The 27,225-nt window shown below is 36.3% G+C and overlaps 1 protein-coding gene across 1 annotated transcript in view; it reads left to right on the forward strand.

Moving 5' to 3' along the window:
* Positions 1-27,225, forward strand: part of CACNA1D (calcium voltage-gated channel subunit alpha1 D) — a gene marked incomplete at its 5' end in the record, with an annotated part of 190,000 nt that overhangs the window by 106,593 nt on the left and 56,182 nt on the right. Inside the window, 20 exons of the mRNA XM_082768090.1 lie at positions 184-271; positions 1,435-1,461; positions 4,091-4,251; positions 4,844-5,069; positions 5,243-5,450; positions 7,267-7,387; positions 8,478-8,592; positions 9,309-9,378; positions 10,000-10,069; positions 11,277-11,421; positions 13,243-13,372; positions 16,466-16,525; positions 19,988-20,094; positions 21,216-21,303; positions 21,803-21,910; positions 22,066-22,118; positions 22,400-22,546; positions 23,322-23,523; positions 24,951-25,109; positions 26,409-26,519. Coding sequence (XP_082624216.1) covers positions 184-271; positions 1,435-1,461; positions 4,091-4,251; positions 4,844-5,069; positions 5,243-5,450; positions 7,267-7,387; positions 8,478-8,592; positions 9,309-9,378; positions 10,000-10,069; positions 11,277-11,421; positions 13,243-13,372; positions 16,466-16,525; positions 19,988-20,094; positions 21,216-21,303; positions 21,803-21,910; positions 22,066-22,118; positions 22,400-22,546; positions 23,322-23,523; positions 24,951-25,109; positions 26,409-26,519 — 2,396 coding nt within the window. The remainder of the gene's footprint in view (positions 1-183; positions 272-1,434; positions 1,462-4,090; positions 4,252-4,843; positions 5,070-5,242; positions 5,451-7,266; positions 7,388-8,477; positions 8,593-9,308; positions 9,379-9,999; positions 10,070-11,276; positions 11,422-13,242; positions 13,373-16,465; positions 16,526-19,987; positions 20,095-21,215; positions 21,304-21,802; positions 21,911-22,065; positions 22,119-22,399; positions 22,547-23,321; positions 23,524-24,950; positions 25,110-26,408; positions 26,520-27,225) is intronic.

Here is a 27,225-nt window from a genome sequence, read left to right on the forward strand (position 1 = left end):
GTGTGCTTTGTTTTGTTATAAGAGGAGGACTGTTGGAAGTGTCTGACTTCATCTACTATTCCTCAGACCTTCCAAGCTCTCATTAGATCTGCAGAGCAGATGCGTTCTTGTGACAGAACAGATCAGTTTCTGTGTAATGCCTTGCTTGGCTCGCAGTCTAAAACAATTGCTGTCTCCTAACAGCAAGTATGCCCACCAGTGAAACTGAATCAGTGAACACAGAGAACGTGAGTGGAGAAGGAGAGAACCCAGCATGCTGTGGGAGTTTATGGTGAGTACACACAGACTGTTTCAGGTTCCCTCCTGTTGTGGCTTAACCCAGCAGGCACCACGCAACTGCTCACTCACTCCCCCCGCAGTGGGATGGGGAAGAGAATTAAAAAAGGTAAAAGCGCGAGAACTTGTGGGTTGATATAAAGGCAGTTTAATAAGAAAGAAAAAGAGGGTCAGCTCCCCCCAGTTTCACTGTGCAGAACGATGCCACATGGCACAGAATAGCCCTTTGGCCAGTCTGGCCCAGCTGTCCTGGTGCTGTCCCTTCCCAGTTCCTTGTGCACCCCCAGCCTCCTTGCAGGCAGGCGGTATGAGAAGCCAAAAGCACTTGACTTAGTGTAAGCATTGCTCAGCAACAAACAAAACATCAGTGTGTTATCAACATTATCCTCACTCCATAACACAGCACCACTACTAGGAAGAAAATTAACCCTATCCCAGCCAAAATCAGGATACCTCTTCATCTCAAAATTTAAAAGAAACGTTCTCTTCCTTTTGCTGATTTAGCCAAAATTGCTTTCAATTGGTCAAACTCTGTATGACTTTTATTTATTTATTACTCTTTGTTACTTTAAGTTAGACTGTGGCATTAATATACTCCTAAAGTTCTCAAATTAGGAAAATGTAGATAAATTCAACTAAACTTCCAGTGGAGTTATATTTTCTTGAAAACTTGTATAGAATATAATTGCTATTGTCCATAATAATAATAATAATAAAAGGAAGTCACCTATGATGTGCAAAAAAGAAAAATGTTTTCTGTTATGTTGTATATGAACTGGAGAATATGTATTTTCGTATATATATATATACAAATATTTCCATACATTCAATTATTGCCTGAAAACTTGTATAGAATATAATTGCACTGTTTATTTGCTCAGATTTTCATGTTTTCCAAGCATCCTCTACATGAGCATTTTAGTTATGTAGATTTAAAGCATTTCCTTTCTTTCATTTGAAGAGTGGGAATAGTATTACAGAAAATAAATAACAGACAATAATATTTTAGCATTCATGAAGCATCTTGTTGGGAGCCTATTTTTATGTATATGTAATTCCAATGTATTGAATTGGAAAAATGCCTTATTCCAAGGAGAATGAATTTGTGTTAATTATTTTTACTACACTCTTTAAAATTTTGTTTTCCTTTTCTTTTAGTCAAACCATCTCAAAATCCAAGTTCAGGTCAGTATTTTCCTTTCTCTTTTCATCATTTTTTCCTTGATCCTTATATATTCCTTGTTTTCTTTCCTATTTGCACATCATGATGATCTGATATGATTATTTTTTGCTTACTGTTCTTTAAATTGTACTGCTTGAAAATTGTTGCTAATAGTTACTGGTGAATACAAAAGAAAAATATTCATGGATGTTCTTGGGAATCAAACTCCCTGATTTGCTTTAACAATATTTGTGGCTCTCTTTTCACTTACGAGGAACATTTGGGAGTGTGAGCTTTTATTTGCAAGTATGATTGCAGAAAGGAAGGGTCATGAGCAGAATTAATAGTCCTGATATTGTAGACGTGGGATGTGCCAGTACAAAATCAACAGTTTTTTTTTTTATTTTGATTTATTTCCAGTCTTACAGAACATAAATTGAGCAATTAAAAAGGATAATTGCCAACACTGAAGACATACCTCTTTCTGTTTAAAAAGGTTGGGTTGCTCTATGGAGAAAAAAAAAAAAAAAGCTGTTTGATTTAAGGGAAATAATCAAGTGGCAAACCTAATGAATCATGAAGGGCAAAGACACTCCTACAGTTGCAGATAATCCACAAAATAAATCTCTTCACAGAAAATTTTTAGTGAAAAAAGGGACAATCAAGATTTGTCAACATGTGGAATCAGCAGTTTTGCAACATCTAGAATCATTACATTTTTTTAACCCTAATAAAAGTGATTTCAGTTTTGAATTTATAACAAGTAAATCATTGGTAGCAGCAGTGTATTCTTGCAGCAGTGAAGAATAGTGTACCCATTTTTTTTCTACTAGCCTTACTAACACTTACTAATTTTGAGTGGATTTGCATTCCTTCTGAATAGTCTTTCTTTTCTGAAGAAGAGCTCACCGGCAACATTTTACTGGTTCTTTTCTACACTGAGAAAACTTTCATGTCACTCTGTGATTGGGTTTTATTTTGTCATGCCCTTCAGTCAACCAGCTGGTGAGCACATAAACATGGTTCACTCAGTCTTCTGCTGAAGATTGACCGATGGAGATCTGGGCATTTAGGATGATAGTGAATATAGACCTATCTTTTCAGAGATTTCATCAGTTAGGTCCATGTGGACCTTTGAGTGTAACTGTTCATGAGGAAATCATAGAATCATAGAATCATAGAATATCCTGAGTTGGAAGGGACCCTTAAGGATCATCAAGTCCAACTCTTGACACCGCACAGGTCTACCCAAAAGTTCAGACCATGTGACTAAGTGCACAGTCCAATCTCTTCTTAAATTCAGACAGGCTCGGTGCAGTGACTACGTCCCTGGGGAGCCTGTTCCAGTGTGCAACCACCCTCTCTGTGAAGAACCCCCTCCTGATGTCAAGCCTAAATTTCCCCTGCCTCAGCTTAATCCCGTTCCTGCGGGTCCTGTCACTGGTGTTAATGGAGAAAAGGTCTCCTGCCTCTCAACACCCCCTTACGAGGAAGTTGTAGACTGTGATGAGGTCTCCCCTCAGCCTCCTCTTCTCCAGGCTGAACAGGCCCAGTGACCTCAGCCGTTCTTCGTACGTCTTCCCCTCCAGGCCTTTCACCATCTTCGTAGCCCTCCTCTGGACACTCTCCAACAGTTTCATGTCCTTTTTATACTGTGGTGCCCAGAACTGCACACAGTACTCGAGGTGAGGCCGCACCAGCGCAGAGTAGAGCGGGACAATCACCTCCCTTGACCTACTAGCGATGCCGTGCTTGATGCACCCCAGGACACGGTTGGCCCTCCTGGCTGCCAGGGCACACTGCTGGCTCATATTCAACTTGCTGTCAACCACGACCCCCAGATCCCTCTCTTCTAGGCTGCTCTCCAGCGTCTCATCACCCAGTCTGTACGTGCAGCCAGGGTTTCCCCGTCCCAGGTGCAGGACCCGGCACTTGCTCTTATTGAACTTCTTGCGGTTGGTGATCGCCCAGCTCTCCAACCTATCCAGATCCCTCTGCAAGGCCTTTCCACCCTCATTCGAGTCCACAACTCCTCCAAGTTTGGTGTCATCAGCAAACTTGCTCAAAATACCTTCTATTCCTACATCCAGATCGTTTATAAAAATATTGAAAAGTACCGGCCCTAAAATGGAGCCTTGAGGGACCCCACTGGTGACCGCCCGCCAGCCTGACGCAGCCCCATTTACCATAACCCTTTGGGCCCTGCCCGTTAGCCAATTGCTCACCCATCGTATGATGTTTTTATTTAGCTGTATGGTGGACATTTTGTCCAGTAGGATCCTATGGGAAACCGTGTCAAAAGGCTTGCTGAAGTCCAAAAAAATCACATCAGCTGGTTTCCCTTGGTCCACCATACGGGTGATCTTATCATAAAAGGAAATCAGGTTAGTTAGGCAGGACCTACCCTTCACAAACCCATGCTGGCTGGGACCAATGACTGCTTTGTCCCCCAGGTGCGCCTCAATAAGTTCGAGAACCATCTTCTCCATGATTTTACCAGGCACTGACGTGAGACTGACAGGCCTGTAATTGCTAGGGTCTTCTTTCTATGACCGATAGTAACTTGCACTGTTTTTCTATGCAGATGAAACCCTCCCTAAGTTCTTATGCATTTTCTGTATAATATACATTTGCTTTTATTTGAACTTTCAGTCGACGCTGGCGTCGCTGGAATCGATTTAATCGAAGAAAATGTAGAGCTGCAGTAAAATCTGTCACGTTTTATTGGCTTGTTATTGTCTTGGTCTTTCTGAACACATTAACTATCTCATCAGAACATTATAATCAACCTGACTGGCTGACCCAGATCCAAGGTACAGTCAAAAATTATTTGTCCTGTTTTTGATTATGTATACTTGCATTTTATCAGTGGCTACTTTTGTACTTTGCCATTTTGTTGTTTGTTGCTGTCCTGAAGGGTGATACAAGAAATGACTGAGTGTATTAGATTTCTACATCTGTAACACAGTTTAATGGCGGACCAGTAAAAAATCTGTCAATGATAAATTCAAAGTTTCAGTACTTTTGTTGTTAAACTGTGCTTGAAGGATGAGGAAGGAAATAGTAACTGGCACAGTAGAACATGCTGTGGGCTGCACTCCTTAAGTTAGTGTGGACTCGAGCTATGAACTGAGTGGTCTTGAACTCCACAGTGGATTGGAAATATGAATAGGTCTTAAGTAGCAAGAAGCTGTGCATACTTCTGTAACCTTTGCCCTTTTAACTCCAAAGTAAAAAGCAAACAACAACAACAAAAAAAAACACACCCAAAACCCAGCCCTTTCATACTTCTTAAGCATAAGACTGTAAACTCATATATAAGTATAAATATATTAAAATAATATGGAAAATATGAGACAATTCAGAAATGTCTTTTTTTTTTTTTTTTTTAATATTGTGTTCCAGATATCGCAAATAAAGTTCTTCTGGCTTTGTTCACCTGTGAAATGTTAGTAAAGATGTACAGCTTGGGTCTACAGGCTTATTTTGTTTCTCTTTTTAACCGCTTTGATTGCTTCGTTGTCTGTGGTGGCATTGTTGAAACCATTTTGGTGGAGTTGGAAATTATGTCACCCCTTGGAATTTCAGTGTTTCGCTGTGTTCGTCTCCTGCGTATTTTTAAAGTAACAAGGTAAGATTAACTAATACTGCTAACTTTAGGGATAGCTGAAGAGTGATCAGCAATTCTTTTGTAATACTTCATCATGCACTGCTCTTTTACTGTTTTTTTGGTTGTTGTTTTTTTGTTTGTTTGTTTGTTTTTCTTCTCCTCGTGTGTGTTAACACACACATTTTAATTTATAGGCACTGGGCATCCCTGAGCAACTTGGTAGCATCCTTGTTAAACTCAATGAAGTCCATTGCTTCACTGTTGCTTCTGCTTTTCCTCTTCATCATAATCTTCTCGTTGCTTGGAATGCAGCTGTTTGGAGGCAAATTTAATTTTGATGAAACTCAAACAAAACGGAGCACCTTCGATAATTTTCCACAAGCTCTTTTAACTGTATTCCAGGTAACTGTCTTTCATCCCCTATGAAACATTTTACCTTTGATGATCAACAAAACTGTTTAAGTGATCATGTTGCCTGAAAACAAAATCACAAATACTATTTATTCAGTTTACTTTAAGTAACATTCTGCTCATTAAATTCAGTATTTTGGTAATTCTGCACCATTTGTACCATTCGTTTCATGTCTTATTTGATCTATCTATGCAACATAGCTGTCATATTACTTCACAAAATTAAATCTTATTTGTCCATCAAATATACACTTAGAAGAGAAGAAAATTTTAATTATTTTGTTTTCTTTAACTTTATTAGTTATATAAAAGTTCAGCTATTCCCAAGTAGGAAAAATTGAGAAGCATTGTAAGCATGCATATTTGCATATGGGTCCTATCAGTTACTATAATATATAAATAAGTATGAATTTCTTTAAAGGGACACTGTTAGGTTTATTACAATTTTAAAGCAACTTGCCTATTGCTTTTGAAAAGACAGGGCCATACTTACAGTATATTTTTCACTATTTTCTGATGCTTCCCTCCTTGGACACTGTAATTAGGCATAGCAGTTTCATCTGTGTAGTCACTTTCATGTTCAGCTTACCACAGTGTTTGGTTTCAGACATTGCAGATGAATGTTTAAAGGTGACCCTGTAAGACTCAACTCTGTGTCAGCTTCCTCAGTAGATGTTTCATCTGGTGGCTGACCAGAGCAAGCCAAAACCTTTTCAAGTAATTTTAACTTAAGAAAATCTTAATGAGAAATTTCCTTAAGAAAAAAGTATCCACATTTGACCTGACATTGCCACTTTAAAAAAAATAAGACCATACTTTCAAATGCATAGTACGTTGGGCTTTATTCAGATGCCTTATTTTCAAAGGAATGAGGCTTCATTCAGTTTGAGAATATGCTCTGGAGCAACCAACCTGTTGGGTGCTCAACAGCTATGAAAATCAGATGATAAATTTAGCTCTCAAAAATGGATTTCAGAAATTGGCACACTTATCACTTGAACGGTCACTTGATTACTTGGAATATTTTCCCAGGATAGAACTGATACTATTTAAGTAACGCAAAAATACATATAAAGCACCCCCTTTCTCATAATAATCAGAATTTTTGTAGCAGTACCAAAGTGTAGTTATCACATTGTAAACTATCAACAAATGTCTTTAAAGTTATTTTAGACTTTGTTGGTATTATGTGAAACCATAGTAAATAAGAAAATCATGTAATTCTCCCACAGCAGTGAGCTCCATTAAGTTTAAAATAGATACCAGTTCAAAAACTATACTGGTACTGTATGTGTATTATGTAATTTATGATAAGGTGACTGGTCCCAGTTAAAACCAAAATTGGGAAAACTCTTTTACAGGACCAAAAAATGACACACTAGGAAAGGTTTGTGAACACTGATTTTGTAAAGAGATTCTGCAACAAATACTGAGTTGAGAATCTTGATTTTCAAGAGTGTTGAACGGGGGGACATCACTAGATTTGTGGCATTACTGAAAATTAGGGCGCTTAGTTTTGCATGCCCAAATCAATAAAATTCTAGTTTTCTATTTTTGTTATTTTTGCTTCTGAAGTTCAGTGATGTAATTGCTTGCCATAAAATAAAAGCTAGTAGATTTAAACCCAGGCTTTCAGGAGGTGTTTATTTAAATAGCAATTCTAAAACAATGTTTGTTAATGAAAAAAAATATGGTATTGCTTTGTGTATACAGAAAGTTAGTTTTATAGTGTATTTTGAGAAGAGGAAACATAATCCTCTATTGCTCTTTTTGATATTGAGGTACTAACAGTGTCTCTGCTTCTTAGATCCTAACAGGTGAAGACTGGAATGCTGTTATGTACGATGGCATAATGGCATACGGTGGCCCATCATCCTCAGGCATGATAGTCTGCATATATTTCATTATCCTCTTCATCTGTGGTAACTGTATCCTTTGTGCTCCCTGGAAACTTCTCCAAATGGGACTGTGTGGTAGGGTGTAACCATACTGGGGGCATATGCAAAATTTCTCTAGGAGGGAGTAAATCGCTGTGGATATGAGTGCCCATTCTGTATGTGCTAAGTCCTTTGAATTGACTCTTCTTTGTACAGCAATTCCCTTTTTTTGCATTCCCTAAAGGATGAGATTCCAGTGATCACCATGTGCATCTCAAGCCACTACAAACCACTAGATTTTTTTTTCATTCTTCCTTCAGTGGGAATAAAAAAAAACTTATTCTACCTGCTTGTCTCTATTTGACATCGCTCCTCAAAATGCACAGATGTAGTCTGATCTCCATGACAGTAATTTCCCGTTCATCCTTTTTATGCTTGTTATAGCCCTGATAAATCTTACGCACACTGACAGTGGAGTCAGCGATCCACTGTCTAGTGCAGGGACCAGATGAGACAAATCTACAAGGAGAAATGTTAAGTCAGTTAGGATTAAGCCTTCAGCAGCATTCCCCTTCCCTGCATTGAATACACTGGAAATACTCCCTTGGTCCCATACAGCAAAAGAAGCTGGCGTCGTTCTCATAAGTTCTTAAAAGGTCAGGAGGTAATAAAAAGGCAAAAACATTCTATTTTCTGTACGATACGGTACTTGAATCAGGGTTTGTACTTAACTGATATGGACTGAAGTACAGAATTTGATAGAGATTGTTATAGACACAGAAGACAGGACATTATAAAAATATTTTTTTTCAAAATGCCTGAGCAGTCTTGACTTTTACAAAGCAATGTTTCGTATTTAAAACTTGATCAGGCAAACATAAAGTTATTTTGTTTGTTGATTAAATACACCAAATATTCTGCTATTTTAAAATCAGTGACCCTAACTGATCTCTGCTGATTTTACACTTGGTATTATTCTGGTCCATGAAATGAGTGTTATTTGCACAACACTCCAGCATCACACATCTCTACACTTAAGGTTGGGAACATGGGTTTTATCTCGCTCACATTGTCAGTGTTTCTGCTGATAATAAACTAAATGTGTAGAAAGGCATAATGTCCTTAAAATGATTTGAAACAGATATCTTGCTAAATGTCTTCTTGGCCATTGCTGTGGATAACTTGGCAGATGCTGAAAGTCTAAATACAGCTCAGAAAGAAGAAGCAGAAGAAAAGGAAAGGAAAAAGAATGCAAGGTATAACAGTTCAGGCATGTTGAATGATCAGGAGAGGGGAAGAAGAAAGTAAGGAATTCGTTCTTTCATAAGGATTTTCTTTACATAAATGCCTTCACCATCTTTAAAATTTACTGGACCCAGGAAAAAAGGAAAGAATTTACCTTGACATTAAAGTAACACAATTTAAAATAACTTTAGATAAAATTTGGCTAGTGACTGGGAAAATAGGGTCATCTAAGGACATAATGATAAGCCAACTGATATTTAAACATTACAATGGTAGGATTTATTGCACAATTAGAACACGAATGTAGTTGTTCTTGCCAGTGAACAACTCCCTGTGGAATCAGTTCTGTAACCCTTATATAGAGAAGACAACAACCTTCTGTGAGATCAGTGCATGCATATTGAAGTCAGTGCAAGTTGTTATTTGAGTCCAAGGGCACAATTTATCCACCTAGAAAGGAGTAATGATCATGCATTGAATTTGTGGGGAATTAGCTTCTGCAATATATTCAAAATGACAATGTTTTAAATGGATGTAGTACATTAAAATGCAATAGATTTTATTGCTCTGACATCTACTGCTTTAAATATAATTTTAAGTAGTTTACAATATGTTTAGGCATACTCTTAACTTCAAAGAATGGGTATAGTTCACTTTAAGTATTCCGTCTTTACATTATTTGCATTGCATTTTTGAAATTATTTTTATATTTTTTTGTATTTTGTAGAAAGGAGAGTCTGGAAAATAAAAAAAGTGAGAAGGCAGAAAGTGACCAAAAGAAGCCCAAGGATAGTAAGGTGTTTATTTTTTAAAATGTGTCTTTTGGAGAAGCAGTTTCACTAATTCTAAGGAGTACTTTTCAAGCCTGCTGTGCTTTGTAGCTTGTTTTATGAATTCATCATCCATACATTTTTTTTCTAGGCAAAGGAAACTGTTCTGATCCTTTGCATCCTTGCAGAATCTCTTAGCCCAGAAAATCCTTTTGATTTTGATATCCTGAGAAGGGGAGCGCTTAGAGCATGCAATAATTAATTGACATTACTTCAGGATCCCTGTATCTGTTTTGCCAGATAAATCCAATGAAAGAGATTAGTGAATGATAAATTCCTATTTGAAATTTCAAATGTTTTTAGTATATTTTTTTAACCAAATCTGTTGGTTATATACTGATTGTAATATACACAGCTAGAAGTATGTGGATATTATACAAAAATCATCTTATAAAAATATGTGTTAAAATGTCAGTTTTCTTCCACTGTTCTCTGTATTACACTGTTTCAAAAAAACTCAAAGTAAACATGGGGGTGACTTTCTTGACTTCAGAGGCTCAGTTGTTTTGCTTTCTAATAAGTTTTATACACAAATAAAGCTATACAAAAAATTATTTTTCTCCTTGTACATCTCTTTCTTTGCCATAGGTGACAATTGCTGAATATGGAGAAGGAGAGGATGAGGATAAAGATCCCTATCCACCCTGTGATGTACCAGGTATGTGAATACCAGCCAAAAGACAAGAGCATTTAAGTTTGCTAAAATATCCTAAACTAGCTCTCACTGAACACTGCATCAATTCATTTGAAGTTGGTGAAGTTGTGCTTTGTTACTACTGGATAAATGGATCTGTAAGTTAAGTATGACCTTTTTCTTCAGTTCCCTAGACTGTACATACATGAGAGTTAATACAGTGAGCCTGAAAACTGCCAGGCTTATTCTTATCTGGATGTGAGAGCAAATTCTAAAATGTTTGGCAAAAAAATGAGATTCCAGGGCTGAAGATGTTCAGTTACTTTTATTTTAGCTTCTTCTAGTCCAGCGGACATGTCTATCTAATAAAAAGTTCTGACTGATTGTCTGGACACCTAATACAGAAATCTGATTCTACCCTACCTTTTGAGTATCTTAATATCCTTTTTACATTGTGCAGCCCAGAACTGCACACCATATTAAAGGTAAAGCCACACCAACAATATATTTATAGTGAGAGAATTACCTGTTTTGACTGACTGGCTATGCTGTGTTTCCAAATGCAGTTTGCCCTCCTGGCTGCCAGGGCACACTGCTGACTCGTTCACGCTCAGCCTGCTGTCACCCAGCACTCCCAGATCTCTTTCTGTTGAGCCACTTGTATCCCAGTCTTTACCTGTGTCTGGTATTGCTCTGTCCCAGTGTTGTGTCAGTGCCAGGCACTTACCCATACTGAATTTGATCCCATTGCTGATTGTCCAATGTTCCAGTCTATCTAGATCTCTCTGAAATGCCTATTATCCCTCCAGAGAATCAACAGCACCTCCCAGTTTACTGTTGTCAGTGAACTCACTAAGAGTCATTCCACTCCTGCATCCAGATCACTGATACATGCTTTGAACAGAACCAGCCCTAGGCCTGTGTCCTGGGGAACACCACTAGTGACCAGCTGCCAACCAGATGTAGCCACATTCACAACACTTCTTGTAGACGGGTATAGTGTTGTCTAGCTTCCAGTCAGCAGGGATCTCTGCCAACTCCTTCAGTACTCTGGGGTGAATCTCTCAGGAACTTTCATAGATTCATTCATATTGGTTCATAGATTTTTAGAACTGTGGTATGCATATATAATTTTCCAGTGAGCCATATATATTTTAATAAAATTATATATTGTTATGAAAAAAAAATTAGTCTTTTTTCTTTCATAGTAAAAGAAATGTTTAATTTAAAGTAGGTGAAGATGAAGAAGATGAGGAGGAAGAACCAGAGGTACCAGCAGGCCCCCGTCCCCGTAGAATATCAGAACTAAATATGAAGGAGAAGATAACACCAATCCCTGAAGGGAGCGCCTTCTTCATTTTCAGCAGCACCAATCCGTAAATACCATTTTGAAAAATACTGTTTTAGCCTCACAGGTGGTGAAGGAGCAGGCTTCCTTGCAGTGAGGTGTGAGGTTAAGGATAGAATTTCAGTATCTGTTTGCAGCAAGATAGAAATTGTTGTATCTCCTACAATTTTCTAAATGACTTGGTAAATAAAACTGATTTGTTATATACATTAATTTGCTTCCCACTGTCAAAGATGACAGCATCTTTTACATATAGACTATCAAGCCTCCATCAGGGCGAAAAGTATTCTGTAATGTATATTAGCTATTTATTGTGTTAGGCACTGGATACAAAATGTGTGACATGATATGAGCATTTTTTACATGAGATAGGATTCCTAGAAACCCTAGGTAGAATAGTACCTTTTTGTAGCTGTAAGAGTGAGAAGAGAGAAGAGAGAGTAAGAATGAGAGAAAGTGAAAAGGAGAAAAGATGTACATATTCCTCTTAGGGGGACAGTATTTTTCCACATTCAAGCAAACACTGAAGAGAAAGACAATTATTTAACAACAACAACAACAACAACAAAAAAAAGTCAAGAGAAATAGTAGTTGGATTTGGGAAGGAACAGGAACCTTTCACCAGAGTCTAACTCCAGAGCATTTCAGGTTCTATAGTGATGAAGAAAGCAAGCTTCAATAGTCAGTAAAAGTTGTTACTGATTGTTGGACAGAAGTGAACAAGTGAACAAAATTCATTTCCTACAGGACTGAAGATAGCTGATACATTCATGTATAGCAATTTTATCAGCAATTTTAGAAAGGATTTTAAAAGTTATTTGGTATGGGAAAATACTATCTTCTCAGTAGTAGAGGTTATCACAGGTAAGACTAAAAGACAGCATGAGGATCAGGATACAATATTTTGGTCTTGAATCTTATTGATTACATGGGCTATCTAACATTCCTCAGAATTTTCAGACAAACTGGAAAGACATCTATTTAAACTGTTAATTTTAAGAAAACACGCTGAATGCAAAAATCACTAGATCTGAACATATCAAATTCTTTTTGACTTCAAGTAGCTCTATAGTTTCTCAGGCCAAAATTTTGCTTAACTGACATACACTGTACGCTGATAATCTACTTAACAGTAGAATAAATTTTTACTAAGAACCTCCTTATTCTTCAGAAGAATATTTCAGACAACTTTGGTGTTCAACAGCTAAGAACCCAATCCTGCCTTTTTGCAAATTTAATCCTAGACCAACTCCAGTGAAGTGTTTTAGTAACCTTGGTCTCAGCAATTGTAAGCATATGTGTAGTTCCACTTCATCATATTTGGCCGAATCGTAGTAGCTCTGTAATATTCAACACCCACTTGTCCTATAATTCAGCAAAAAAGAGTCTTCCCAGGAGATTCTACTTTAAGTGGAGTCTTTAAGTAACACAATGAGATTTCCATCCTAAACAACATTTCACCAAATTAGTATTTTTGACAGCTTTATTAAATGTCAAATCAAACTTGGGATCTGAAATGACTTAACATGTGGCATTTGGCCCATTTGACATTGTCCTCTATGTACGTGCACAGTAGTACAAACACTGGAACTTCTAATGACATTTAAAACCCATTCTGCTGGGAAGTTATTACTCTTAGATTGCTTTGTTAAGTGCGCCTTCACAACAGGTGGACTGGATTTTGAATTTTTTTAATTTTTATAAGGCATAACAATAGCTTCAGGATCTGCTTTTTAGCTGATGATGGTTCCCCAGTTCCATTGGCATTGGCAAAGTAATAGAAAATCTGTATTAGCGATCTGCTGAATTCTATTTGCACATGAAGTATATTTTTATATTTCTTCTGCAGAATTCGAGTGGGATGCCACAGGCTCATCAATCATCACATCTTTACCAATCTCATCCTTGTCTTCATCATGCTGAGCAGTGTTTCCCTAGCAGCAGAAGATCCAATTCGCAGCCACTCTTTTAGAAATAATGTAAGCCCATCATTTTTATGTCTGAAGATTAATATTTCCTCACAGAATAACAATCCTTTGGGACTATTGCTTGAGTTTTGATTTTCAAGTTAAGAAACTTTGCTTTTACTTTTTCAAGTCATACACAAGCATTGTTTTCTGTAAAAGACATAATTTTTTTAAAGACAAGTAACTTTACTGTTGTAACATCATAGGTATTAGAACCATTTTGTATTAGTGGTGAGGCAAGCCTATTAAGTTATTGTGAGTTGTGCATGCTTTTGATTAGGTATGAAATAGCTGAGATGGTGAAACTAGCAATAGTCTGTGGGGACTTGGACATAACTTCCAGTCCTCTCCTGTCTCATTATTGGTTTGCAGAGATAGCCATGGAGTTAGAGAAAATTCTTCCACATCTTCCAAGATGGGTCTACTAGGTCAGTAAAGGCTCCAGTAAAGAACTACTGGGGCAGTTACATAGGAAATGCAGCTTTTGTTTATCCTCTCCTTCTAGAGAAAAGCTTGAGAATTGAACTCATAATATTAAAAAACAAACAAACAAACAAAACACATAACAGGACATCAATGGAAAGCCCTTCCAAAATCAATCAAAAAATAAATACATGCATTATCAAAATTCCAAACTTTTTTTTTTTTCCAAGGTGTATGAATGGCCACAAGTTGACAGTAGGCTGGGTGCTAATCTTCTGTATCTGAAGAATTACCATTCTACTTCAGATTTTGTGTTCAGTTTTGACACACATCTCAGTGCTGCTCCACTTTGGCTTTGCATTTTAGAATACTCACAGGGTTCACAAACTAGATTCCTTCCAGATGAAGCTGAGATTTCAACACATACACTCAATGCAAAAACTTTTGATTTGTTAAACATGTCAAAATCCTTTTGGCCTCAACTGGTGCCATAACTTCTCAGGCCAAAATGGCCATCTTATATAATGAAGATACATTCTGCTCAAATCATCTGCTTTGAGGTAAACCTAAGCTGAGAAATGCACTTGAACCACTAATAGGACTTGAGTTCATGTAATGAGAACAGACATATATGTAGGTGAAATGGAGGTATTGGTCCTCACTTACATCCTCTGCTCTGCTCTTGTGTCCCTGTAGTTCTTGCTGTGTTACATGCAGCCTCTGAAGTCTTCTTTGGACTGTTGACATTCTCTGAATATTTTTTCAGTAACGTTATTAAAAAACAAAACAAAACCAAAAACAAAAACAAACAAAAAAAACCCAACCACCACCACCACCAAAAAAGCACAAAACTAATACTTTCTCCAAAGGTAGAACTAGATCAAAGCACAAAGGCACGCTGTGTACTGTTCAGTGGAGCTATGTTGTTTCCATATCTGTAAATCTGAACAAGTGCAATCTTACAAATATATCATGATAGTGGATGAACAAAACAGACCTGGTGAGCAATACTGAAATAGTTACTGTAGAAATAGTTTGAAGGGCTGTATTTCTTTTTGTAACCAGAGGAATGCTAGGAAGATGCAATTCCAGAGTGGTGGTAATTGAAGAGGTTATTCCTTTTCCTTTACCTAACAGGTAAAATGTTTGAGTGATTTTGAGAAGACATTGCCCTCTTGTAAAAATTCACAAATGCACCAGACTTGCATGTTTTCCTTGTTATTATTTTCAATGATCATGTTTCCTTCAAATGGCCAACTTGGCAAGGGAAAGAACTTCCTGTTGAATGACAGAATAGAGAGCTTAGCATTGACTTTGTGAGTTGGTAGCTGGAAGACTCAAAAACACTGAAAGATATGATGCAAAATTTGGTGGTTAATTTTTACAAGGATGGCCTCTGCTTATTCCAGCTGGCGCTCAAGTTCAATATTATGGCCTTCTGGTGAGTGTTCATGCTATCCCTTCTGCAAATATCAATGCTTCTAGACAGTCCTTGCTTTTTGTGATGAATATCCTGTGTTTGTTCATCACTGAAGGTTGTGGTAATATTCCAAGACAATGGACAGCACATGGGCTATGTCATTGAGGGATCAAGACTTGCCACTGCTGAACATGGTAGCTAACCATCATGATGAGTCTCAGCTTCTGTGTCTCTGCTGAAATTCATGCCATAGTACAGGAGTGAAAAAAAAAAAGTTTAACAAAATGGAATGTCTTTAAAACATGTCTTTTAACTCTAGAATTAATTCCTTACTGCTAATTTTTGTTGAATGGCTTTTATATATGACTCTTTCAGCCCTGGAAAGGTACAGAAGGATATATTCTTCATCTGAATATAGGAAAGAAAACATCCTTTTATCTGATCTAACAGAAATATTTCCTTTGCGTGTTGTCTCTTTATTTTATTCCTTCTTCCCATTTTACTATCTGTTGCACCACAGGCAATGTTTCTGTGCACAACTGACTGCTGAGTGAATTGCTGGATCCTTGAAACTAAATTAGTGCAGTACTGCAGTGTATGGCAATAACTAAATTAGGTGCTAGCAGTACTGCCACCTTGAAAGGATGAAATCCTGGTTCTATTGAAATATATGGTAATGTTCCTGTTGACAATAGAGAATTCAGTATGAAATACAAAATATTTTTAAAAGTTTGCATGTCACTGTGCATGTCACAGGTGTGGGTTCTTCTAAATTTCCAGGGGAAAAAAGAAATAAATCCCTGCTATATTTTCCAAGTTTCAGAAAAAATAGATGCAGTGCTGATTTTAATTATTTCAGTTATTTGTTAATTTGCTTTGTGACACTATAGCTCAGCCTATACAGTAATGACAACAAAAAAAAGCTAACTTAATAGTAAACATCTCTCTTGTTTGTAAGATCATGTATCTCTGTGCAAGGCTTAAGAAAGTACCTGTGAAAGCTGATAGAGGAAAGTCTGAATTGAAAGAAAGTCTCACTTACTGGGTCTTTGTGGTAAAATCTCATATCTAACTATGGTGACATCTGATAATTTTTTATGTAAACAAAAATGGTTGCACAGTAGCTGGTATTTTAAACTACATTGACTTAATTCCCGGTTTACCTATTAATATTTCTTCAGGTGTTGTTGTGCGTGTGGTCTAAATTGTAAAAAATTATTAATAGATGGATTTCTTACTGTGGCACGTGTTATACCTTGCAGATACTTGGTTACTTTGACTATGCTTTCACAGCCATCTTTACTGTTGAAATCCTGTTAAAGGTAATGCTTTGTTAATTGATCCTTGTTAGCTCAAAAGCAGCTTTAGCAATAATGTTTGTAACTTTTTGTTTACCTTCCAGATCCTAGGGTATGCAGATTATGTCTTCACTAGTATGTTTACATTTGAGATCATTTTGAAGGTAACAGGTTATTAAAGGAAGTTTGTTTAAAAGGATTTTCCTTGTGTGTCACCTGCCAAGAAAAGGCACTTGAAGTGTTCTTCGCCTTTTCTCTAAGCTATCAAAGCTAAACTTTTTTTAAACAAGAGGATTTTTTTTTATTTGACAGTTTCTTATAGTTTTGATTGGTTATTTTTTGCCATTGGATGCATGTAGAAGCTGACTTTTTATCATTACATCAATTTAGTAATTCATTTTTTTTACCCTTTTAAAACTTACAGTTGTCAGAAAAGGGAAAAAAAAAAAAAAACACAAAACACTGCGCATGAGCTTTTCCTTCTCCCTGCTCTGGCATTTCTAAAAAGAGTTGATCAGTCTTGTAAGGAGGGAGCATGTAATTTCTCGTTTCTCTTGCTGAACTATATTCACAGAGCTAAAATAGATAACTATTTTCTTGCAACAGGACTTGCAAGATATCTTACATTTATCTATCTGTATACTAAGATACTTTGCATTTATCTTATCTTGGGCATACATTTAAATACACAGAAAGGCATAAATATGCTTGCTTAAATGTATTACCCATGCATGAGTTCAAAATTGGCATTTTAATGTACAGTTTGTGTACAGATTATTGAGAATATCCATTGGGGTTACTCAGACTTTACACGCGTAAATCTTATTTTGGCAAAGAAGCTGTATAACTGAGCATGTTAGTTTCACGTGGGGAAAATGCTGAACAAAGCAATAAAAGTATATATATATATATATATATAAAATTTGTTATTTTGTATGATTCTTAAAAATTTAATTCAGTGCATATTCAACGTAAGCTTTTGCTTGAGTAACCCCAATCTATACAATACAATTTCTGGTGCACTAAGAATCTGTACATAAACTTTACATTTCCAGTTGAGGATTAAGCTTAACAAAATCTCTTCTCCCAGCTTTTGCTCATGTTGCTGTGCATACTCTTCACAATGAGATTTGATTAATACTAATTGATGCAATATTTGGGCTGTTTACAAGATAAGCTGTACTGTAAGTAGTAGGCTATATTTATGCTTGCAGATATTCTCACAGACTTCTGTTTATCCCCTTTTCATTTTCAGCAGTGAGGAACTTGCTAAAAAAGTGGTAAATCTTGTAACATTTTTAACATTCTAGAAAAAAAAATCCAGATTTTTCACATCAAGAGAAAAATAAAACAAAGAAAAGAATGAAGCACTGAAATGTTTTGTAGTACTAGAACAAACCAATTCCAAACTCTGAATTTGAGAAGCCATACTAAATATGTTGGTTCCAGTTCTGTGGCAGAAGAGAGTCAATAGACCACCCACATGCTCTGAGCAGCAGTTTGTGTAGCTTCTGTAGTTCCAGTTGTGTTTCTCCACAGACAGAGGAATTATAAATTCTGGCATAAACAAGCATAACTGGATAAATTAAGAAATGTTCCTACTGACTGCAAAAGATTCTGACTTTGAGTTATTCTAGGGAAGTAGGAAGCACCAGAGCTACTGAAATCTGGCATTCTTAAATACTACAAAGAAACAAGGAGTCCAATCAGAGCCCAAAATGTTGATGCTCCTGACTCCACTTTCTCCAGGAAGCTCTTCCTGGCAGTGCACTCACATGTATTTATAAAGAAAGTAAGTTGTACCATAAAAAAAGTAGCGGACTGTACATATACATGCCTGCTTTGCTAACATGTCTCAGATTCTGGCTTTGCTTGCTTGTGGCTTGAGTCCTCCATGTTTTCCCTGCTGGGTTCTGCGCTGGGCTTTTGACAGTATCCAAGTCATACAGAAGCTGTGTGTGTTCTACAGGGAGCAAATTCAAGATCTGTAGGAAAAATAGCATTCCTTAATTTCCAGTCAAAAAATATGTGAAACCGACAAGAAGATAACCAGTGGCATTATTATCAGCTGCAGAGGAGAAACTTGCACATGTCCAAAAAAGCAAGTATTAAAATAGAATAACTCACATGTGAAGAGTCTCCCTGTGCTCTGTTTTATTGCCTTCTCTGCAGACATGAGGATTTCCACATTATATGCTGTTGAGGTTATGAGTGAGGATATAAATAACAGAGAAGCTGCAATATCAGTTTAAAGCATTTAAGAATTCTCTTATGTAACCCCTTCATAGCTTTCAAATCCAGTTTACCATCCTGTTTGTAGTACTTGGCAAATGTGAAAATGTCAGAGTGAAGGCCAGGTTACGGCCCTGTGCTTTTAACCTTGCCCCAGCTGTGCTAATCCCACACCATTTAAACCAATACCCATTGGTGTGGAATTACAGGCAGGAGGAAAAGAGCAACAGTGGTGGTGTCCTGGATGCTCAGCTCAGTGAGTGCTCTCCAGCATTGTCTCTTCTGAAGGCTGTGTGGCCATACTCACTACCTCGTTTGTTTTAGGGTTTGCCTTGACCTGAGCAAAGGATAGAATGGCTTTTTTGTAGAACAGTTTTAGTCAAATGCTTCTGCTGGGATTTGTTATGATGGAAGCATGAGTTTCCATATACAGATGGGATGATGAGTACTTCAGCTGTATTTCTACATTCATATATTTTAACATTCATAGGAGTATTTATGTTAAATACAGTTAAATGATCACATACTACAGTGTGAATGGATGTTTGTACAGAGATGTAGGCTTGATACATCTTTATATAGTTATATTAGTGTTTAACTCCCACTGATTTTAATTAGTTTAATAACCACACTCTATACAATTGGAAGTGAAGTGAGCTAGGACTGTCTACGGGTTGTTCCACTGCCCTGAGGAATCCTAGTCTGCAGTACCACAAACAGCACGTACACTGTCTTCCAAGGTACCCACTCATTATCTTAACCCATCTCCAGCGTGAAAGAGAAAAATAGCAATGTGATGGTGCCTTGTGACAGCCTTGTACTGCTTCTGCACCAGATTTTACTCTCAGGATTTTGCAATGCATTTTCAGCTCCTTCAATTCTCAAGACAAAAAAGAATGATTAAGAGTCAGAATCTGGTCCTTATAGTTTAGTGAGTGTGGGAGTTTTATGGTTCTTTTAGTTATTTTTCTGTAAAAGGCCCAATCAGTTCAGTGAGATCAGTCCTTACATGAGTACAACATTTGTTGACATCAGAAACAATTAATATATTTGCTTGTGTTGCTTGAGCAGAATATTGTGATTTAAATGAAAGTTAGTTAACACACGTAGTGGGATTTTTTATCTCAGTTCCTTTTAGAAAGATGAGATGCTATTGTATGCATTCACACTCTAGGCGAGTGTCTTGTAAACAGCCTAAATGTCACTTTGAATAAATTGAAATGGAGAGTAAACATGTAACAATTCTGTTTTTAGATGACAGCTTTTGGAGCGTTTCTTCATAAAGGGTCCTTCTGCAGGAATTATTTTAATTTGCTGGATTTGCTGGTTGTGGGTGTTTCTCTGGTATCATTTGGTATTCAGTAAGTATTATATGTGAACAATTTATTTTTGCTTTGGGGTTTTATGCTGAAATCAATCTTCCAGCTCCTTTTGTTCTGCCATTGCATGTAGGTGTGCAAAATCAGTATTCAGGGGTGGGAATGGGAAGAATGGAGAGTTACATGGAGAGTGTTGTAACTCATTACTAATACAGGTTGGAAACAAATTCCTGCTTCCTGCTATTGCTAAGAGAATAGGGAAGAGCACCACGACACTATTGTTTAGCAAGTAATTCCTGGGATTTCAGGAGGTTTGTTAGTTTCAAAAGGTTACTCTGTGCTATTGCTAATGCCATATGTACAGTCTAGTTCTATGAACTTGTTCTTTTGGCATTGCCCTCCTGGCATAACCTGACAGAATTTGAAGGGGAGAAAAGTTGTACCTTTATCAGGACTGAAAGTGGTAGTGAAGGTATGTTTTGCTTCCTTCTTTTGGATGAGGCAGAACATAATAATAGTTTGAAGGTGCTTACTAATTCACTGCGTGAGCAGTTGTGCCTCATTCAGAATCATCTATGAAGCCTTTACTGACCTAGAAAAGAGCAAGGGCTGGGTGTCCATTAGCTGCTTCCCGATTTGTATTCTGCTTGTACTACCAATTATGCAAGCTTTCAGTTTCACAGCATGTTCTTTAAAGGGCTATCTACTACTATTTTATCTCAAAATACAGTTGTAGATACTGAAAGAGAATGTGAGTTGAATGAGATCTTTTTAAATCCAGTTGGTTGGAAATTAAGGTATTTGTGGATTTACAGGACTTAAACACTGTATTTGAAAGAACTTGTCAACATGGAAAAAATGCTTTGGGGAGTATGTTTCTCTTGACCAAACTTAATTGTATTAGTGTCAGACAAGATTCTGAGCTGTTAATTCCCAAGTTGCTCCAGAAATCAAAATGATCCTTATGGTATTTATGAGGTTGATATTATTTTCTAGTATCAATAAGAGATCAGTAAAGAAGTGCTTCAAAAAATCTTGTATGTTAAATTTTGATATATTTTTTTAAAAATTTTCATGTATAAGGAAGTTGCAAGAACATTGTTATTAGAAATAAAATCAGTTTCCTTAAAAGTAACAGAATTTTTTTTTCTTTTTTCCCCCAGATCCAGTGCTATCTCAGTTGTGAAGATCCTCAGAGTCTTAAGAGTCTTGAGGCCGCTAAGGGCAATAAACAGAGCAAAAGGACTTAAAGTATTTATTTTTATCTTTTTCTAAGTTACGTTTCTGTTGACCTTATTCTTCAATACTGCCTCAGGTTAAAAAGTCTAGCACAAGAAAAATTCCCTGGAGAAGGTCACAGGGCAACACCATAAATCAGTTCCTGATTCTTAAATGTACTAGGCCAGATGGTGCCCACCATTACAGCGGTTTATATGTGGAGGAACACCACTGCCATGGAGAGATTTGGCCATAATGCTTGTTGTGAACCAACATGTCACAGCAATATTTCCATTGTTCTTCCACAGTGCTTATGTACTTTTTAATCTATACGTGCTGCTAGGTCTACCTCAACAATCTTACAAATTTAGAAAACAAGTTTATGTGTGGTAACACGTATAATACTGACAATGCAAAAATGGTAGTTTTAAAAAGTAATCTAAATGTGATAAAATAGGTGTTTACTCTTATGGTAGTATTTTGTGATGTTATTAAATACCAAGCTGTGTTTAATTTTTTTCTTTCTTTCCAGCATGTTGTTCAATGTGTCTTTGTGGCTATTAGAACTATTGGTAATATCATGATTGTTACAACTCTGCTGCAGTTCATGTTTGCTTGCATTGGAGTGCAGCTCTTCAAGGTAAGCAAACTTTCAAAATCTGCAAATAATCAAGAAGAGCAAAGCTGAGCTGAATTCTGTGTGGCTTGCTGCTGGAAGTGGGCTGAACCAGACTTAGTGTAAATGCATTTTCTTTGTTCTGCATTTTATCATTGTTTTTCTTGTTCTATACATAGGGAAAATTCTACAGATGCACTGATGAGGCAAAACAGAATCCTGAGGAATGCCGGTGAGAATTCCTTGAGCAAAGAAAGCGTTTTTTTGTTTTTTAATAATTTAAAATGTAGCAAGCATGTGTGACAGGCAGTTCAGGTTTGAATAAATTTGAATTGCTATCTTGAGATCTAGCAGAAAATTTAAAAAAATAAAGGCAGTCAACACAGGTTATCAAGGGAATGAAATGAGCTTGCTGATGGAGTAAAATGAACTATTTTGAACAGAGCATGGAATAATCTGAGGTCTAATTTAATATTTCACTAATGGCAGTTTGTTTCCTTCTCTTTCCTACAGGGGGATATACATTGTTTATAAAGATGGAGATGTTGATAATCCAATGGTCAAAGAGAGGGTCTGGCAAAATAGTGATTTCAACTTTGACAATGTTCTGTCTGCTATGATGGCCCTTTTTACAGTGTCCACTTTTGAAGGCTGGCCAGCGTGAGTGAATTCTCCATGTTTTCACATTACTATTGAGACAGATTTTCCAGAAAAGTTCTCTATCATTTACTGGGCATTCAGGGGTAACAAAACAGTCAAGCAATAATCAGGCTTCCTACAGTAAATGAAATCAATTTAAAATTAGGAGCACAATATAGGCTAACTTAAAAGTACTGTATAATCTCTGAATATAATAGTTTTTTATGTGTGTGCCTGTTCATACCAATGGAATCTTGTGTTTGATATTGTTTGATTCCTAATCTTTCAGCTACTTCTGCTATAACAGTCTATTCTTTTAATTCTACTGAAAGTAATCCTTTTTGATATTTATCCATCATGCAATTTAAATAATACTAACTAATATGAAAATTTTAGGTGTTTGAATAAATCTACGATAAAACTAGGAAGTGGTACAATGCATAAAGAAACCCTGGAAGAGCAAGCTACCATTTGGTATTTACCTAAATGAGTAGTCTTCCAGGACAACATTATGTGGAAAAGCAAAAACCAAGCTGGTCATTGTTTTAATTATTTTGAAACAACCAAAAACAACAACAAAAATCACCAAACAAAGCATTGTGTGGTGTGCTTCTGTTTGATATGTTTGTACGTGTTGGCAGTACTCAGAGAAAGATAATAATAAACAGGAGGCCACTTGTGAAATCTGTCCTCAGAGTCTGCATATTTTACTCTCTTTTGCCATTTTAATGATAACTTTTTTCTTTTCTTTTTCTTTCTCCCTGCTCCCTTCCCCTTCCTTCCCCTCCCCCCCCAGGCTGCTGTACAAAGCTATTGATTCGAATGGCGAGAATGTAGGACCTGTATACAACTATAGAGTGGAGATATCCATTTTTTTCATCATCTATATCATCATTATTGCTTTCTTTATGATGAACATATTTGTTGGTTTTGTCATTGTTACATTCCAAGAACAAGGAGAACAAGAATATAAGAACTGTGAGCTGGACAAAAATCAGGTTAAAATAAATAAACTCTTCTAGTTCTTAAAAGAATTTTTTGTTTATTATTATTACAGTTACTACTATTTTTGCACAAAGAGCTTCTTTTCTGCTTTGGGCCAGAAGAGGGCATCAAACACATATCTTAGGTTAAAAAAAATAAAAATAAAAAAAGTAGCACAGCACTAGTAAATACTATCAATTAATATTCAGGTTACTATATGTTCCTCTTCCTGTAATCCCAGCATCTCAGTCTTTTTGTTGTGAAGGTTGTTACCTTAAGCTTGATAATTTAAATTAACTTCTTAGTGTCTCACTTCTCAGTGTCATGTTAGGAAGAATAAAAGCATTTGCCAGTTTATCCATAGGCAGAGGTTGATTACACATTAAGAACAAGAATATAAAAGTTACATGATGAATAGTCTGAAAACGTTCAAAGAAAGTGAATGTGTTCAAAACATTCTAATCTTTTTTTTTTCCTATTTATTTAGAAATTCACAGGTGATAGATTCAAATAAAAAACCCATCCCCTTTTATTGTTTAATCTTTTGACTGAGAAACTTGTCAGTCACCAGTCATGATTTTTCAGGGGATCATGTTTGACTGTAGCACAGCAGTACTTATTCAAACATAGGTAAGCATGAAACCTAGGGGAGCATTCATACTGCATTTTCTGCTCCCTTAGTAAGCCTTTGTAAGCATTCTTCAAAAGACTAGTGGAATGTCCAGTTTATATGAAGATTTCAGGTAGTAATGGGGTTGGAAAGGAGTAATGGGGTTGGAAAGGAGTAATGGGGTTGGAAAATCTGTGATGTTCCTACATACGTGACATGCTTTTGCTGGGCAATTTAGTAGCTGTTTTGCTAACTGTAGGATTTTATGCGGTGCAGTTACACTGGTGTTTGAAAACTGTAAAGATGAAGCACGACTTACAGACTAATTAATAGTCATCATTATTATTATTCACTGAGATTCCTTACAGTGAATTCTTGATGATTCATTATTATTACGATGGCTGGGTATCAGTATGACGATATGTGTAAAATACAGTGCACATAGTACTATATACTATACATATGCATATACATACATATTGTCTGTGGTCTGCTACTACTTTGTACAAAGGTACCACTTCAGAATTTCCATGAGCACTCTGATTCTGTGTATGCAACTGAGTAATGTATATGATCAGATATAGTTGTAAATGAATGAGGATCGGTAAGCTACTTGATTACTTTGTTGGTACATAATAATAAAAATACTTAATACTGGTACTTAATTGGTATTATTAAGTTGGTACTTAATAATAAGAAATCTGTATAAAGTAGATACACTGCATGTTTCTAAGATTTATATTTAACACTTTGTACTTACGATTAATTATATTCCAATTTGATTCACTGTTAGGTATGGTCTGACACTTTTTGATGTGCTTGTTTTTACAGCGTCAGTGTGTGGAATATGCCTTGAAAGCACGTCCTCTTCGTAGATATATTCCAAAAAATCCTTACCAGTACAAGTTCTGGTACGTGGTGAATTCTACTGGATTTGAATACATCATGTTTGTCCTCATCATGCTGAACACACTTTGCCTGGCTATGCAGGTAGGAAAACCAAAAGCTCTTCTGAAGCCAGTGGCATGAATTGCAAGGAAAGATGTGGGTGATACGCTGCCTTTCATTTACAGCAACTTGTGTTTTTCTATAAAGTGAAATTAAAACAAACTTCTCATTATAGTACTCTTCTGTGATGCATGCTAATCTGTGCATTAGTTCTCTGAAATAAGTGTTTGAAAGAGCTTGATGCGGATGGTCTTCCTAACATAATGAAGCTCATTGATCTATATTTTATCATTGTAATTTAATGTAATTTATAAATGTCTATTCCCAAGGTTGTCCGTGTGCAAGAAAATGTGAAGGGAATGTAAAAGCCAAATTTTGTTAGCAAACATTTCTCTGTTAGCAAACATTTCTCTGAACCCCTTAGATTCTTTCATCTAATAAAAGATATTTTATCTTATTCTTTTATGCAATGCCTTTAAGATTACTTCATCCCTTTGTAACTTCTGTACTTGTTAAGTCTTTGTTTCATATATGTACTAACCCATATTTCCACTACCTATGTCTGTATCTTCTTCAGAAGTTTAAAGACTTCATATATGAAGCAACTCTAGAATTGTATAATGATGCAAATGTGCAAATATGTTTTTTTTATATTAGCTCTATGTTTGTATGTATTTGGGTGTATTTTTGCACATGCTCTTTTTGTCTGTGTGTTTACATTTTCCTGCTTTTCCTGCATGCTACATCCACTGTTTTTCACCAGCTGCTTCTCTTATCTACTTTTCCAAGTTGTTTCTTTCTTTTCCCCAGTACTCTTGATTTTGATATGAAAAAGAATCTTTCAATTCCAATCTATATACCAATTCTACTTACTTTTTGCAATAAATTTGCATGCACTGTTATGCTCTTAAATATATCACTCCTATACAATGTTTTTCTGTGACTAACATACTGCAGGCTTTTTAAGCAGATATGACATAAGGCTATATAATTTAAAACCTGGGGAAATATCTGGGGATCTTTAAAAGATTTGGGAAATTGCTTTTGTCTAATACTCTTTTTTTGGACGAACACGGTCCTCCTCAAAACTGTCCTAAGGGTCCCCAGATGTAGAGGAATGCCAAATTTGTTCCACTCAGTGCCTGAACAGAATAGATTTAAATAGCCATTTTTGGACAGAGATATTCAGCTAGTCTTGTGTGTATATAGGTGTGAATCAAAATATACTATTAGAAAATATTTTCCTGTGCTCCATCGTTGCCAACTTTTCATATTCTGCCTTACTTTCATTTATTATTTTAAAACCTTTACTTTTAAATATGTCATATTTTTCATTCACAGCACTACGGACAGTCTAAGCTGTTTAACGATGCAATGGACATTATGAATATGGTTTTCACAGGAGTGTTCACTGTTGAAATGGTTTTGAAACTGATTGCATTCAAACCCAAGGTAAGTTTTAGACATGATTTAATTAGGTCATCACTACAAGAATTAAGTGTAATGTAAGTTTCACACTAGTTATGTATTATTCAAAGAACAAAAGGAACCTACATGTTTCCCACAGTTATCTATGAGTGAAATCATAATTGAAATGTTAATCTGATCGTGTGTATATAAATAGCTCCAGGAAATGAAATGCAGATATCGGAGCAAACATTACAAGGTGGTTGATGAGATCTGGAATATTCTGAAGTAATGAAAATGTCCCTTTCTAAATCAGATAAATCATTTCCTGATATAAGCACTTCCTCATCTCCTATTCATAGTACTACATTCATAACCTTAAACCAAGTTAACCTCCAGTAAAGACCTGTATGTTATGTTATGATACATAACCTTTTCGAAATGCAATGCAAAATTTTTTCCTTACTTTTAAAAATATAGCCAGGTACTACAAACATACACAGAAATAACTGGAACATTCAATAGCCTTTTTAGATTTTAATGTTTTCAGTTATATGCACACACCATTTTGTAGAGGGCCCCACACTGAGCAGTTTGGATTCCTTGCCTTAGAGGGACACTGTCAAAATAAGGAATGCAGACACATCTTCAAACGCAGATTTGCAAGAGACACTGATAACAATTAATATTGACTTAAAAAACAAACAAAAAAAAAACTTCGATGCAGTCTTGTATGTTCAGTTCTAATACA

Source organism: Aythya marila (genome assembly GCF_965140915.1).
Source record: "Aythya marila genome assembly, chromosome: 10".
Taxonomy (NCBI): Eukaryota; Metazoa; Chordata; class Aves; order Anseriformes; family Anatidae; genus Aythya; species Aythya marila.